General features: G+C 35.9%; 1 protein-coding gene across 1 annotated transcript in view; it reads left to right on the forward strand.

The window, feature by feature from the left end:
• The window catches only part of Wdr64 (WD repeat domain 64), a 140074-nt gene that overhangs the window by 118118 nt on the left and 7293 nt on the right, over positions 1-14663 (forward strand). Inside the window, exons 20-24 of the mRNA XM_048809781.1 lie at positions 1848-1906; positions 5806-5915; positions 8945-9133; positions 11157-11262; positions 13539-13619. Coding sequence (XP_048665738.1) covers positions 1848-1906; positions 5806-5915; positions 8945-9133; positions 11157-11262; positions 13539-13619 — 545 coding nt within the window. The remainder of the gene's footprint in view (positions 1-1847; positions 1907-5805; positions 5916-8944; positions 9134-11156; positions 11263-13538; positions 13620-14663) is intronic.

Consider the following 14663-nt stretch of genomic DNA (forward strand, 5'->3'; position numbering starts at 1 on the left):
AGAGAAGGGAAATTGCATGGAAATGGAAGGAGACCCTCAGAGTTATACAAAAGTACATACAAGAGGAAGTGAGGGGAAAGGGAAAAATAATACAAGGGGGACAAATGAATGTCAGTAGAGGGGGCAGAGAGAGAAGAGGGGAGGGGAGGGGAGGGGAGGGGGGATAGTAGAGGATAGGAAAGGCAGCAGAACACAACAGACACTAGTATGGCAATATGTAAATCAATGGATGTGTAACTGATGTAATTCTGCAATCTGTATATGGGGTAAAAATGGGGGCTCATAACCCACTTGAATCAAAGAGTGAAATATGATATATCAAGAACTATGTAATGTTTTGAACAGCCAACAATAAAAAATTTAAAAAAAAAAAAAAGAATCAATAAATGGGATGGTAAACTAAAAAGTTTCTTCACTGCATTAATCTTTATTGCAAAACGGAGTAGTGACATACATTAGAGAAGAATATGGCTATTGGTTCTCAATAAGGGGCTTTTTTATATAAGTTAATATTAATATAGTTGCTCTTAATTCTTCCATCTAATAATATATTTTTTATTCTTCCTTTTTATTTCTCTTCTTCTGTCTTTTGAATTAATACTAAATTTCCTTTGTTATCATTTTTTCTGTGCTTTGAAAGATTATGTGTGCATTAATGCAGATTCATATGTTAAACAGTCTTTAATTTTTCTAGTGTTTACCTTTAAGTTTTTAAAATGGTTAATCAGTTTGTGAAAATTAGAATGAAACAGCGTCTTTTCAGTTAAAGCAGCAAATTAGAAACTGACAAACTCTGGCCCTACCATTATTCATTCCTACCAGCAATGAAAGACAGTTCCTGCTATTCCACATCCTCACCAGCACATGCTATTTTCTGTGTTCTGAATTTGGGCCATTTTAATGGATGTGTAGTGGCATCTCATTGTTGTTTTAATTTTCATTTACCTAATGACGTATTCTATAGATCATCTTTTAATATGCTTTGTGAGGTTTCCGTTCGGATCTTTTGCCCATTTTTAAATTGGATTGTTCATTTCCTTATTGTTGAGTTTTCAGGGGTTCTTTTAATTAAATAAAGTTTTTCTCCCTGATAATTTCCATTGCTCTGAAGTCTGCTCAGTCTGAAATATCTATTCCTTCTTTCTTTTGGTTAGTGTTACTACAATACGTCTCTCTCCATCTCTTTTAATCTGTGTCTATATTTAACGTGTGTTTTTTGTGGACAACTTCTGCCATTTAATTGGTGTACTTAGACTATTTACATTTTAAGTTGGATTAATACCTACTATATTTGTCACTGTTTTCAGTCTGTTCTTTGTTTCTATCTTTGTGTCTGTCTGCCACTCATTTTCTGACTTTTGTGGTTTTAATTGAGCATTTTGTGTAATTTCATTTACTTTCCTTTCTGAGATTATCAATTATATTTCTTTTTCTTAAATATGTATGGCAGTTGCCATAGAATTTACAATGTATATTTACAATTAATCCATGTTCACTTTCAAATAACATTATACCACTTCATTTGGATTACAGGATAAATATAAATATCTCTGTAACTGTTTGGACTCAATTCAGTAGTGGTATATTCATTCTATCATCATCTACTTTGATCTCTAGAAAAAAATTTGAGTAGATAAAACAACTTTATTGAGGCATACTAATTCAGAAACCAAATAATAGCGTCATAGAAAAACTTAAGTAAAAATTTTTTTTCCTATTCGGTTTCTCAGATTCCCTTTTATTTACCAATATAAATGCCTACGTCAAAATGATTTGACTTTCTGCATAGTATTTATTTAGATAATGTGGTATCTGATTAAGGATTCCAATGTTTAAATTTTATACAGAAGGACATGTTATCCTTTGCAATATTAGTTCCTTCCTGGACCCACCTCATGATGAAAAGGTATGAAATTTAGTTTTCCACTCTCATAAATGAATTGGCACATATTTATTGAGCTTTTCTCTGGGTAAGACTCCAAAAGAGATAGAACTGCAAGACTCCCTACTTTTAAGGCACATATACTATTGCAATTTAAGCTAGATGACAAAGAACTGCTGGTGATAAGAGGGATGAATGAGTGGGGGGTGGGAGGTTGAGTAAGCCAGCCACTGGTCACTTTACATCTTCCTCATGTTTTGACATATTTGTAAGGATCTATGTATAAAATCAGAGTTTAAAAAGGTTCATAGATCATCTACTCATCCCCAGTCAGGTTATTGACCTTGTAAGATATTCCATAATATTTCCTTGCAAGCCTAATACAGAACCATTATTTTCAAGAAAATTTTCCTATTCTCTAATGTAAATCTTCTTCTAATTCAAGAAGATTTTAATTTATTTTAGATTTAAAGTGATGTAAATGTCCCATTCTTATTTTATAAAACTTAAGTATGCACTTTTTGTGTGAATGTAAATATCTAATATAGTACATATATTATAGGTAAAGAACCAAAATTAACTAAATTGCACTAAGGAAGAACTGTTTTTAGCAGAGTCTTATTTATCTTTAAGTTAATACTTCAAATCCAAAAGCTAAATATTAGCTTAAATAAGCACTGTTTTATTTTTTTAATCCTACGTAGTAATACATAGATGTACTGAATGTGATTGGTTCCTTGCAGAGTGTCTTAGAATGGTTATTCTTTAAAATATTAATCCACTTGATCAATGAGGTTTTCCTTTTGCTTAAAAAATCTAGTGTAGTTTTTATGAAGTTTGAATATTCTGCTTTAGTTTGATGTTCTCCACCTTGCAGAAGGTAAATCAGAATGATTTCCTGAGATCACACTGGCAGTTAATGATGAAGTCAGGGCCAGGAACAGGGTTCTTGTTCACTAGTTCAATGATCCTTCCACCTGAAACATTTAGTGCTACCAAATGACAATCAATAAGGTTCAAATATCTTATGAAATACCAAGTTTCATTTACAATAACCACAGATTGCTTATAATCAAATCAGGCTATAAACTAAACAAAATCAAATTATGTACTTGAATCATTTATAGCAAAAGATTTTCTACTTGTTTTCTCCTACAAGTAATAATTATCAATATTGTATGAGTTCAAAACATTATCACCAATTAGAAGAAAATAATTTATTTTGATAATATTTTAAATTCTACCATGTTCAATCTCATTTCAGCCTTTTCTGTTCTTGGATAATGCGATTATCCAGTTTGTATATGGAAGCCTATTTGTAAATATACAACAGAACTTGGTTATAAAATGTCTCATCATTACATAGACAAACATATACCAATGTGTGAAATAAGCCAGATCCAGCTATAGGTTACAACTGTAACAAAAAAATCTATAAATCACAGGTTAATATTGCTTATTCCTAATATTACTATTAAAAAGAAGCTCTGTGGAATACGGAAATTCTAAAAGATGGGATAGTCAGGTCTCTCCTACATACATATGGTTATATACACGCACTTCAGGAAAAGACAGTTTTGCTTTCTAATTGCAGGTTATAATCCATTAAGGGGTCACTGAAATAAACTTAATGAGTTGCAACCATTAGTTTTGTAAAAATGGAAGAAAATGGAATGCAAAGCAATAGCATAGACAATATTAGTATACATTTTACATAGGCTAAGAATCCTTCTGTGAAAATTGTTTCAGATACATGAATATGCACATGTTTACTGCACTGTAAAGTCAAATGTCTGTCTTACTATATCTATGGTCCATGTTTGAGAAACACTTGCCTTAGATGGCATTTAGAGAAAGAAATCTTGAATGACGAGATATTCATGGACAGCTTTGAAACAATGTGAAGTAGAAGAATGCAGATTTTACCCTATTTCTCTAAGAAAAGCCCGAGAAAATTGAATCAGTAGGTCATGAAATTTAGGAAGAATTGTCCCTAACCCTTGTTAAAGTCTAAATGAATAGGAGGCTCATAGGAGAACTCTAAACTACCAGAACTGTGGAAGCAGTATGGTCTTACTGTGGGTTCATCAGTGATAGGGACATATTCAAAAAAGTGTATTATTGCAGAGCAAGCCCCCTAGTTAATAATTCTAGTTCACATAATTTAGAAATGTCTTGAGGCTCATCAGGGGCTCCAGACTTGAGGATAAACCTGAAGGGACACACCAATGAAGCCTCATGAATGTTTCTAAAAGAGAATGTGGTAGGCCCATTCTTTTTGTTAATCCTGTGTAGTATATACCTCCTACCACACACTCCAAATGAAGAACAAAGTAGCCAGTGCTTTCTCTGGATGGACTTTGCAAACAAAATTCTTTATTCCAGACTTACCTTTGACCTTCCCCTACCAGCTCTGTGTCATCTCGTTCCTGATAATATTCTCTGCCATTCTCCCCCATGCCCTCTCCCAAGGCAATTCTTTCATGTAGTCATCTATTGCCCATCAGCTAAAAGAACTGTGAATCTTCAATTCCATGATCAGTTGCTGAAGACATAAAATACTTCCTCTTCCAGGGGTATTTGCACTTAATAAATTGCTAATGTTGGAAATTTGGGTACCTACAAAAGCAAGAGACCAGGGACTTAACCACTTAGTGCAGATGTTTATACCATCCATTCAAACATTGCTCTTTAAATATGTTTTTCCCCCCCAGGGGGTGAGGGGGAGTACCGGGGATTGAACTCAGGGCCACTCAACCACTAAGCTACATCCTCAGCCCTCTTTTGTATTTTATTTAGAGATAGGGTCTAAAGAGATAGGTCTTAGAGATAGGGCAAAATTGTGACCTATGCAGTTGAGGGGAGAAACAAAGAATGTCCACGCGTTTTTGCCCCTTTCAATGCTTTATTCACTCAAATTACTCAATACAATTTCACTCTATAGGTTCTTAATCAAGAAAACGACAATCCTTAATGCTAGGCACTGCAATAGACATAATCAATTCACAGCAAACAATTCTAGATTAATTAATTCATAGCGAACAATTCTAGATTAATTCTAAGCACTGCAAAACACACTTAATCATGACAAGCTAATGATAGACATTCCTTCTGCATGGTAAGTTAAAAAGTTTTAAGCCTTAGACTTTATGTCCAACTCACTTGGACCTGGAACCAAGCCAGGCTTTTCCTGGCATGGAGTGGACGACCGGTTGAGGAGAAGGTCATAGGGACAAGTTGTGGCTCTCACCAAGGTCCAGATGAGGTGATAGAGTTTGAGAGTGGTGAGGATCACACAGAGGATCAGGAATGATGACAAGTGATGGGATGCCAGTCTAGGTCCTTATCAGGCTCTCCAGCTCGAGTGCATCCTATTACAGCTGGCTGACTCCCTGTTCATCAGCTCTATTATTTATGCTTAATTTGGGGGCTTTTGACCCCCCTTTCAACCTTATCTGCTGCCACTGGATTTCTCAGTGACATCATTTACCCTGGGGTCAGAAATATCTGGCCTGGTGGTCTCCACCCTGATCTTCTCGCCTTTCCCTGTTATCAGGCAAGGACAGTCTGCCAGGGGCTTCACTCTGTTTATCAGGGTGAGGGGAAGTAATTTGTCTGAGGCCATACTGGGGGGCTCTGTGGGTGCGCCTAGTGAGACTGCAGGTTTCAAACTGGAGTTTTTAAAATGGAGTTGCTTAGGCTCATTCCTAAGGCCATCCTCACAGAGTGTCACCGAGTTGCTTAGCACCTCACTTTTGCTGAGGCTGGCTTTGAACTCACAATCCTTCTGCCTCAGCCTCCCAAGCCACAGGGATTCCAGGTGTGTGCCACCGCACCCAACCAAGACTGCTCCTTAAAAGAACAATTTTAACATTGTATTTCTTGACTTATTCCAAGAGACATGTCTTGTTATTGCTATCTAGAAATTCAGGCAGCTGCTCTCCTGGCGGGCTCATTCTTTAGAAATTGTTCAAGTGATCTATGTGGAAGACAAGCAAGTGGTGCTTACTGCTTCCGTTGATGGCTCAGTAAGGTAGGCCAAGATGGTTTCCTACTGTGAATTCAGGGTTTTGAGTAGGAGAAGTGAACAAAAGGATTTATGCTAATGTTGAAGTATTAGGTTAAAATAAAATCTTGGTAAGCCGAATAGAAAAATAAATTAATAAAAAATGAAAGGTGACACAAAAGGGCTTTGAGAAGACTCATTGATTTGGAATTTTTTTTTCTGTATCCAAGGAAACAAAATGTTATGCTCATCTACATTTAAAAGTAATAATAAATGTTTTCAATGCAACTCTTTTGTAGAATTATTTCAAAGAATTAAACCAGATAGGCAGCTCAGAGAGCTCAACCCAAGCCTAGGAAAGGCCACAAAAGGAGGCTTAGGATTAGAAGTTATAAAACAACTATAGAAAGACCATCTAACTGAGTGCAATGATGTGCACTAGTAGTCCCAGCTACTTGAGAAGTGAGACGGGGGATTGCTTGAGCCCAGGAGTTCTAAGTTAACCTGGGCAACACAGGAAGATCCCTTCTCAAAATAATAAACAGTACAAAAAAAAAATAACTAACAAAATCATCTAATACTGGGAAAGTAAATTATGAGCCAATTAATTCACTAACAATGTGATTGATTTAGCAAAACCTACTTGTTTTTAATTACCTATAAAATGCTAAGTACATACACACAAAATACTAAAAACATACACACATATTTCAGAGAAAAGGGAAATATCATAACATTTCTAGAGATAAATTGGTGTTTATATTTTACTTTCAATTTTTGTGGTACTGAGGATTTAACCCAGGTTGCTCTATCATTGAGCTAAATCCCCCTCCCTTTTTAAATTTTATCTGGAGACAGATCTGGTTAAGTTGTTAAGGTCTGAGAACTTGAAATCTTCCTGCTTCAGCCTCCTGAGCCACTGGGCTTTAAGACATGCTCGTCTATTTGAATTATCTTAAAATCATGCTAATGAATTATGCTCTTAAAAGAATTGAAGTTAAAATAAGAGGAGTAGTATTCAGACCATAGCACTATTCAAACTAGCTATCCATGCCATGGATAAATTACTTTGATGATTCCTTTAAATAGAAATCTCTTTAGAAACTCAGTTCAAAGAGCCTTGCTTTATTAATAGCAATCTCAGACTACAGCTCTCTTCATAACTAAGCCATCTTTTTGCTCATATGAGCTGCCATTATCTAAAAAGGCAGGGAATTTTAATACTCTAAATCTTGTCAGAAAGATTCTGATTTTTAGTAGGAAATAAACATAAACTGAGGCTTAAGCCTGGGACATAGAATAGGAGTTTAGAGTAAAGAAAAAATTTCAGTGTGGTTCAAGTTTGCCAAGAGTCCACAATACAGGAAATAAAGCTGAAGTAGAAACAGTTCCTTGGGAAAGCACCACATGAAGGAGGAAACACCAAGAAACAAGGAGACCAAACGTTACTCAGTCAAGGTCTAAAGCAGAATAAATTTAGAGTTGTTCTGAAGTTAGTCCCTCAACCTTCTAACTTCTGTGTTTAACCCATTTGGGTCCACTATCACAGATATGGCACACCTATAAAAGCTTAAATTGAGCAACAAAGAAACCACTATGAAAGGTATTAATTTGTTATGCTAATTTGAGCTAATTATTATGTATTTAGAGTTCTATTCTTTTGAGAAAAATAGTAGGTGAATTATTAGAGCATTTGAATATACATATATAGGATAATATATGTTATATATATTATATATATACACACGCATATATGTATCTTAATACATATATTTCTACATATATATGAAATATATATAAAGGATATATAAGCTTTAAGTTATGATTTTCAACCTATTTTAAAGCATTTGTGTCAATTTCATTGAAATATTCACCGAATTGCCAACTTGGGACTTATTGGGTTAAAGGACCATCTCATTCCCTTTAGTGCTAAGGAACTAAAATATGTAAGGGATGTAAGATGTTCATGTGAAGTCCTCAGGACACTGTCACATCTGAGGAGTCCAGACTGACACCTCCACTTCTGTCTTCTCAGTAACTACTCTTTAGGGTAGGATACTGCTTAGCCTTTGTAGAATCTACTTACTTTTAGTTCCTTTAGCTTGTCCACTTTCTGAGTCATTGTAGCAGGGCATATGATTGCTGTCTCTGTCATTTCCTGCTCTAAGGTTGAAATCAAGATATAAAAGGAAGATCTTTTTTTAAAAAAATATTTATTTTTCAGTTTTCAGTGGACACAACATCTTTATTTTATTTTTATGTGGTGCTGAGGATAGAACCCACCGCCCCGCGCTTGCCAGGCAAGCACGTTACCGCATGAGCCACATCCCCAGCCCCCAAGGAAGATCTTTTTGATGATATTTTGTTTTTCCACAAGATATCAGGCACATATTCCACTAATGATATTCTATATCATTTTAAGTCATGTGGAGTGAAATGATATTGAAATAATACATATGGGTAGAAACCTACTTCTTTTGCCATCCTATATCAGAACTCATCTATAAAAATTAATATGGTTCTCCATGAGAGTAGGAATTATGGAAGGAGTTTGAAAGGAATTTGATATTGCTAAAAGCATCTCTAGGTCTCTCCTCTCACTAGTTTAGTACTGATTTATAAGTAGGCAGCTGAGACATAGGCCTAATTTGACCAAGAGACAGTCAATGTGGATACTGATTAGCTTGAAGGGGAGCAGGGTTGTTTGGGGGAAAATATGTTCTTTGTTTTCTAACTTTGATAAATGAGTATCACAAATATAGATTCAAACTGACATTCCCTAAAGGGTTGTGGGTTAGAATTTTAACTGATAAAAATGTTTACATTGAGGGCTGGGTATGTAGCTCAATGACAGAGCACTTGCCTAACATGCTTGAGGCCCTGGGTTAGGAGAAAAGTTGACACAATGATCAGGTTTCACAATATTTGTAGGAAGAGACTTGGACTTGAGATTAAATCCTTGGTAGACCCCCGAAAACTATACAGGTGATTTATGAACAGAATCACTTCCCCTGATTCCCCAATTACTTTCCCTCCCTTCCTTGGTCTTCTCTCAGGCTCTGGCATGCCCTCAATGGTCATTATTGTGGATATTTTGGACAGAGAAGATTCTTTGAATTATCCCAAACAAGTGATTTCATTTTGCCTTGTGATGTTACTGAAGCTCCCATAGAAATAAAAGAAGAAAGCAAGTTGGCAGACAAGAGGAAAAAATATGAATATCCTCTAATATTTGACCGGGAAAGGTGAGATAGTTGGTTTTGTTGTTGTTGTTTGTTGGTTTGTTCTTTAGATGAACAGACAAGAATTAAACTATGGTGATACTGTTACACTGCTGGACATGAAGAATTGAAAGGTGAAAAGTCCACAACTTTTCAATAATTTTGCAACCCAGCAGAAGGGAGAAAGATGTGAACAAAAAGCTCTAATTCCATGAAATAGTGCTTTTAGGAACATCCAATTCTTTATTTGGTAGGGGCAGGGCGAGGGAAGCGACTGAATCCAGAGGTGCTTTACCACCAAACTACATCCCCATTCCTTTTTATTTTGCATTTTGAGATAGGATCTTGCTAAGTTTATTAAGCCTTTGCTAAATTGCCAAGACTGATCTCAAACTTGAAATCCTCTTGCCCCAGCCTCCTGGGGGACTGGGATTGCAGGTGTGCTCCACTGCACTCAACTAGGAACATCCCATTTTTAATAACGGAAGGGTAAATAGAATTTAACCAAAGACCAAATAGGCAATTGCCTAAAGAAAGGCACCAAATAATGAGAAACTGTGCTATAGTTTTTAAGCTTAGCTTTTAGCGGGTATGTGGGAAGACATGATAGGAGATAAAGCTTGAAAAGTCTATAGGGAAAATGGACTTCTTTATGGGTCAGTTTAAAATTTTTAAGCTTTACAGTATTCACTGTAACAGAATATACAAGAGAAAAAGCAAGTGTGAAAAAAAGAGAAGGGTTTGGTTGGGAACATCCAGGTGCTTGTGGTATATCCAGGTGGAGGTATTTATTGAGCACCCAGATAAATCTGTATATCCTCAAAGAGGTCAAAGCGGTAAACACAGATTTTGAAGTCATTAGCATAGCAGTATTTTCAGTGTAGATAAGTCATGAAGGTCTTGTGTATTGATTGAGAAAAAGCAGAAAACTATGCGATAAACAAGAAACAGTTTTTAAAGAGCAGACCAAGAAAGAGACACTAGTGAAAATCTTGAGAAGGAACAGCTATGATGTTGAAAGCAAAAATACAAGTAAGTAGTATAGTAGAAATCAAGGAAGGAGATAAGTGTTCTGTGAAGAAGTAGAGAAGGACGCATTTATGGAATAAAGTAAATGCTGGGTGTGGCATAAAAAGGTCACTTATGACTCTAGAGGGTAACTTCAGTAAAGTGATTGGTGAAAATCACATATTAATGGTTGAGAAATAAAAAGGAGATATGAGAAGATAATATAGAGTACTTTAAAAATTTTAGTTGTACAAATTTATGGGGTATAATGTCATAACTTAAGACATATTAAACAATGTTTTCTAATATGTGAATATGGATCTTCATCATTATACCGTGACATCTTTGAGCATAGATTCCTTGTTTTATAAATCCCTAGTTCTTATCTCTGAGTCAGCACCCAGCAGGAGCTCAAAAGATACTTGTGAAACAAAGAATGGAAACCATTACAAAGAGTGGGCATAAATGTAAATGGTAGATAAAGAAGTATGAAAAGCTACAGTGTATTTGGGTAAGCTAAATATGGGATCTGTGTGCACATTGTGTTTACTATGAAATAATTTTGCTTGCCTGTAGCAAAATTGGCCTTATCTGTAGAGTAAATCCATCTCAGGATGTATTTTTATTGTCTTTTAAAAAATGTTTTTAATGCCTGGCTGTGGATTTCTAAATGTCTCCATAAGTTAGTTTTAACTCTAGGGGAACCTTCAGGTCACATAGAACTCAAGCACAGGATTTACACAAGAGGTTTTCCAGCCCTGCTATACAGTCCCCCCCTTCTCCCCATGACTATTTATGAACTTAATTACATGGAATGTTCAAGCAGAAAAGAAGTCAATGTGGTTTCTCTAGAGGAAAATCTAAAAAGCTAAATGGAATAAGAATCAGGTGCAGACATAGTGTCATTAGTACTGGTGCCATGAAAACCTAGAAATTTGGGGACTGAAGAGGAAAGACATAACTGGTATTTGTTTAGTTGACGGGACATATAAGGGACAAGTATGAAGTTAACTTTCTTTTTTTGTATCTTTGTATGCAGATGGAGAAAGATGAGCTCAATGTCATTACTTTTCAAACGCACACCTCCCAAGCCCTTTGAAGTGGAACAGGATTTTAAGTTTTTCAAGGCTCTTTCTTCTCCAAAGGTACTAAAAAAAAAAAAAAAAAAAAAAAAAACACAACAAAGCAAAAAAAACCAGAACACTTTAACTGAAAAAAATTACTTTCCAGAATTTATAAAGATCTAAAAATTAATGAGAAAAAACAGTCCAATTAAAAATGGTTGAAAACTTGAATAAATTCTTTACAAAATAAAAAAAATCCAATAAACATGAAAATATGCTCACTCTTATTTTCTTTTACTTATTGAGTGCACGTCAATAATATTATGGGATACCACTTAGACCTACCAGGTTGACAAAAATAAAAAAGTCTGATGATATTCACTATAATCAGAACACTAATCTGTCGATGGTGATGGTGTTATTTGATAGAACCACATGGAAGAACAACATGGCATTGTTAAATGTGGTTAAAGTTGAAAATAGTCATGCCCTATTAAATATATTCCCTGGGGAAACTTTTGAATATGTGCTTGGGGACAGGAATATACAGCTCAGAGGAGTATTCTTTGTAACTGAAAGAAATTTAAATACTTGTCAACAGTGTAATGGACAAATAAGTTACAGCATATTCGTAAATCATTTTAGTATGCAGCAGTGAAAGTAAATGTACTAGCTTAACACTTACCTCCATGGATGAGTGAAACACTACTGAGTGAGAAAAGTTTTATATGAGTATTTACATATTGATTCAGTTTATTTTAAAAAGAAAAGAAAGGGCAAAACTAAAAAATATTGGTTTGGAAAAAGCATAGAAGGTACCAAACATGGTGGTACACACCTGGGATCTCAACAACTCAGGTGAAGCAGGGGAATCACAAGTTTGAGGCCAGCCTCAGCAACTTAGTGAGGCCCTAAGTAACTTTGTAAGACCCTGTCTCAAAATAAAAATTAAAAAGGGCTGGGGATATGGCTCAGTGGTTAAGTACCTCTGGATATTCAGTATACCCTTCCCACTCTGAAAAAAAAAAAAAGCATATAAGGTAAAATTATATAAAAATAAAAGCAAGTAAATCAAATGCGTGAAATTCAAGATAATCATCAATGTCTGAAATGTAGATCAGGAAAGAGGCCAGGGAACTGCAGTCTGAAGATTTCAAATTTGAGGGTATAATTCCAATTTGTAGAGCAGGCCAGTGGGTTCATTATATCAATATTCTTTTACACTATCTACTTCATACTTAATAAATATTTAATACCTTTCATTTTTTTTTCTAAAACCCTACCTTTCTGTTCAAATAGGACTCAGATTTTTTTTTTCCATGAAGACAGAGTGATAGGTAGGGCAGACACAGGCTGTGGAGTCCAACAGACTTAAGTATAATTTTAGATAAGTTATTTTATTCATCTTCTATTTTGAAAATCCCTCAATAAGTTGTGTGAAGATTGAGAAAATATATACCAGGAACATTTTAAATTCTCCATAAAAATGAGTTCCACTTTCCCCCAAGACTCCAAGCTCTCCAATCTTTCTCTTCATGTCTTATGATCTGTTTAGTTAGCATGTTCTACATTGAATTACAATTTTATTTATATCTTGTCTTTACTTCCCACTTCTACTACTAACTCATAAGCTCTTTATGGGCATAATATGTAACAGATACTCAGTTTTGTGGAATAGGACTGAAATAGTGCAACCTAGAAATAGAGGCAATATTCATCCAACATAGAAATAAATATTAAAAAAAAAAACAGTTAACAACTGAGACATTGAATAAATTTGGGGAAATTTTTTAAAGGGCTTATAGAGCCCTTGAAATAATGGAATGGCCCAATATTATGAGCCTTGCCAACTACTTACTTGATTAGGTAGTAAAATAAAAAAGAATCAATGCTAAATTTGAGTTGAAATGCATTTCACTTAGGATTCTCTGATTGTCATCAGCAATCTTGTTTTGCCCATTTCTTTTCATTCTTAGTTATGTAATATTAATCTATTCACTTATTTTCAGTCAATTCCCTTTTGTCTTGTTGTTACTAGTAATAAGAATATAATGGTACTAAATCTTAAATTTGCTAACACGTGGCTATCTATATGATCTCCTTTGATTCTTTTTTTTTATTATTGGTTGCTCAAGACAATACAATGATCATGACATATCATACATTTGATTCAAATGGGGTATGAATTCTTATTTTTCCATGTGTACAGATTGCAGGATCACATTGGTTATACAGCCACATTTATACATACAGCAATACATGCAGCTAGTAAGTGAAGGAGTCAGGGTTTGAACCAGGTGTTTTGCTACTGATGGAATGCACCCTTTTCACAAAACACTCATTCCTTTGTTTTACAGATTCGCAGACATGCCTTAGAAGGTTTCATGACTGAGAACAGAGAGGCCGGGATTGTTTTTGGTTCTCTTCCTATATACAGGGTGAGTTGGGGCATTTTGTAGAGCTGGAGAAGTAACAAAACAATAAAAAAGCTGACTTCTTATTCCTCACCCTGCACTATCAAGCAAGGTTGGGGGAAATCACACCCCTAAACCCACTTTTGTTTCCATAAACAGCTGATGTCCAGTCCCAGAAGAGTTTTGGGTGTCAACAGCTTGAATCACTTATCTCTACCATTCCACATGGTAGCTATTTTGAATTTTAACTTAGTGGCTCTTCATCATCCACAGGATAAAATCTTGGCATATAGACTTATGATCCAGTTTCTGCCGGAATTATTTGCCCTCATTTTGATCACATTCTCACCATACTCTGCAGGCTAGAGCCTGCCAAATAACTTTCTATGCATTAAGCCTCACTGATCTGTCTGTCACCTCTATCACACTGTGCCTGTGCTGTCCTCTAAGATTCACCCAACCCTTGTTTTCTTTCAAATCCCTCCTTTCAAGTGTCCACCCCAGGTTACCTGTGTTAAAGAACTAATTAATGAACCTGAGAAATAATAAACCAAAGAACAAATGTTTCATCTTAATATCAACTTGAATCTTAAATGCTATTTATCTTTTCCAAGGATATGTTCATTTTAATAGGTGTCAAAGATTTAAGCAATAGATGATGCTAATAGTAAACCATTAAGAATTAACAGTGGAGTAGGTGGGAGGGGATCCAACATGGCGTCTAGAGGGGAGGCAGCGCTTTCAGTACCTCCTCAACAACGGGGTCAGAGAGATGCATGGATACGCTTAGATTCGACCTGCTGAGAAACTCCTAGCAAAATTCCACTAAAGAGAGACCGGCCGGGAATCGGTAGGATTTTTGGAGGTGACAGTCTGCGCTAGAAGAGTGAATCTCCGCCACGCAGCGCAGAGGTCCAGACCCGCCAGCCGCTGCCCGCGCGACTCGGCAACTGTCGGCTGCCTGCACGCGGCCCCCGCGTCAGGGCGGATAGCCTCCGAGGCGCAGCGCAGCAGGAGCGGTGCAGGGACTCTAGGAAGAGGTCTCTCGCCAAGCCTTCATGAAATAGC

The sequence above is a fragment of the Marmota marmota genome, unplaced genomic scaffold, assembly GCF_001458135.2.
Source record: "Marmota marmota marmota unplaced genomic scaffold, marMar, whole genome shotgun sequence".
NCBI classification, from domain to species: domain Eukaryota; kingdom Metazoa; phylum Chordata; class Mammalia; order Rodentia; family Sciuridae; genus Marmota; species Marmota marmota.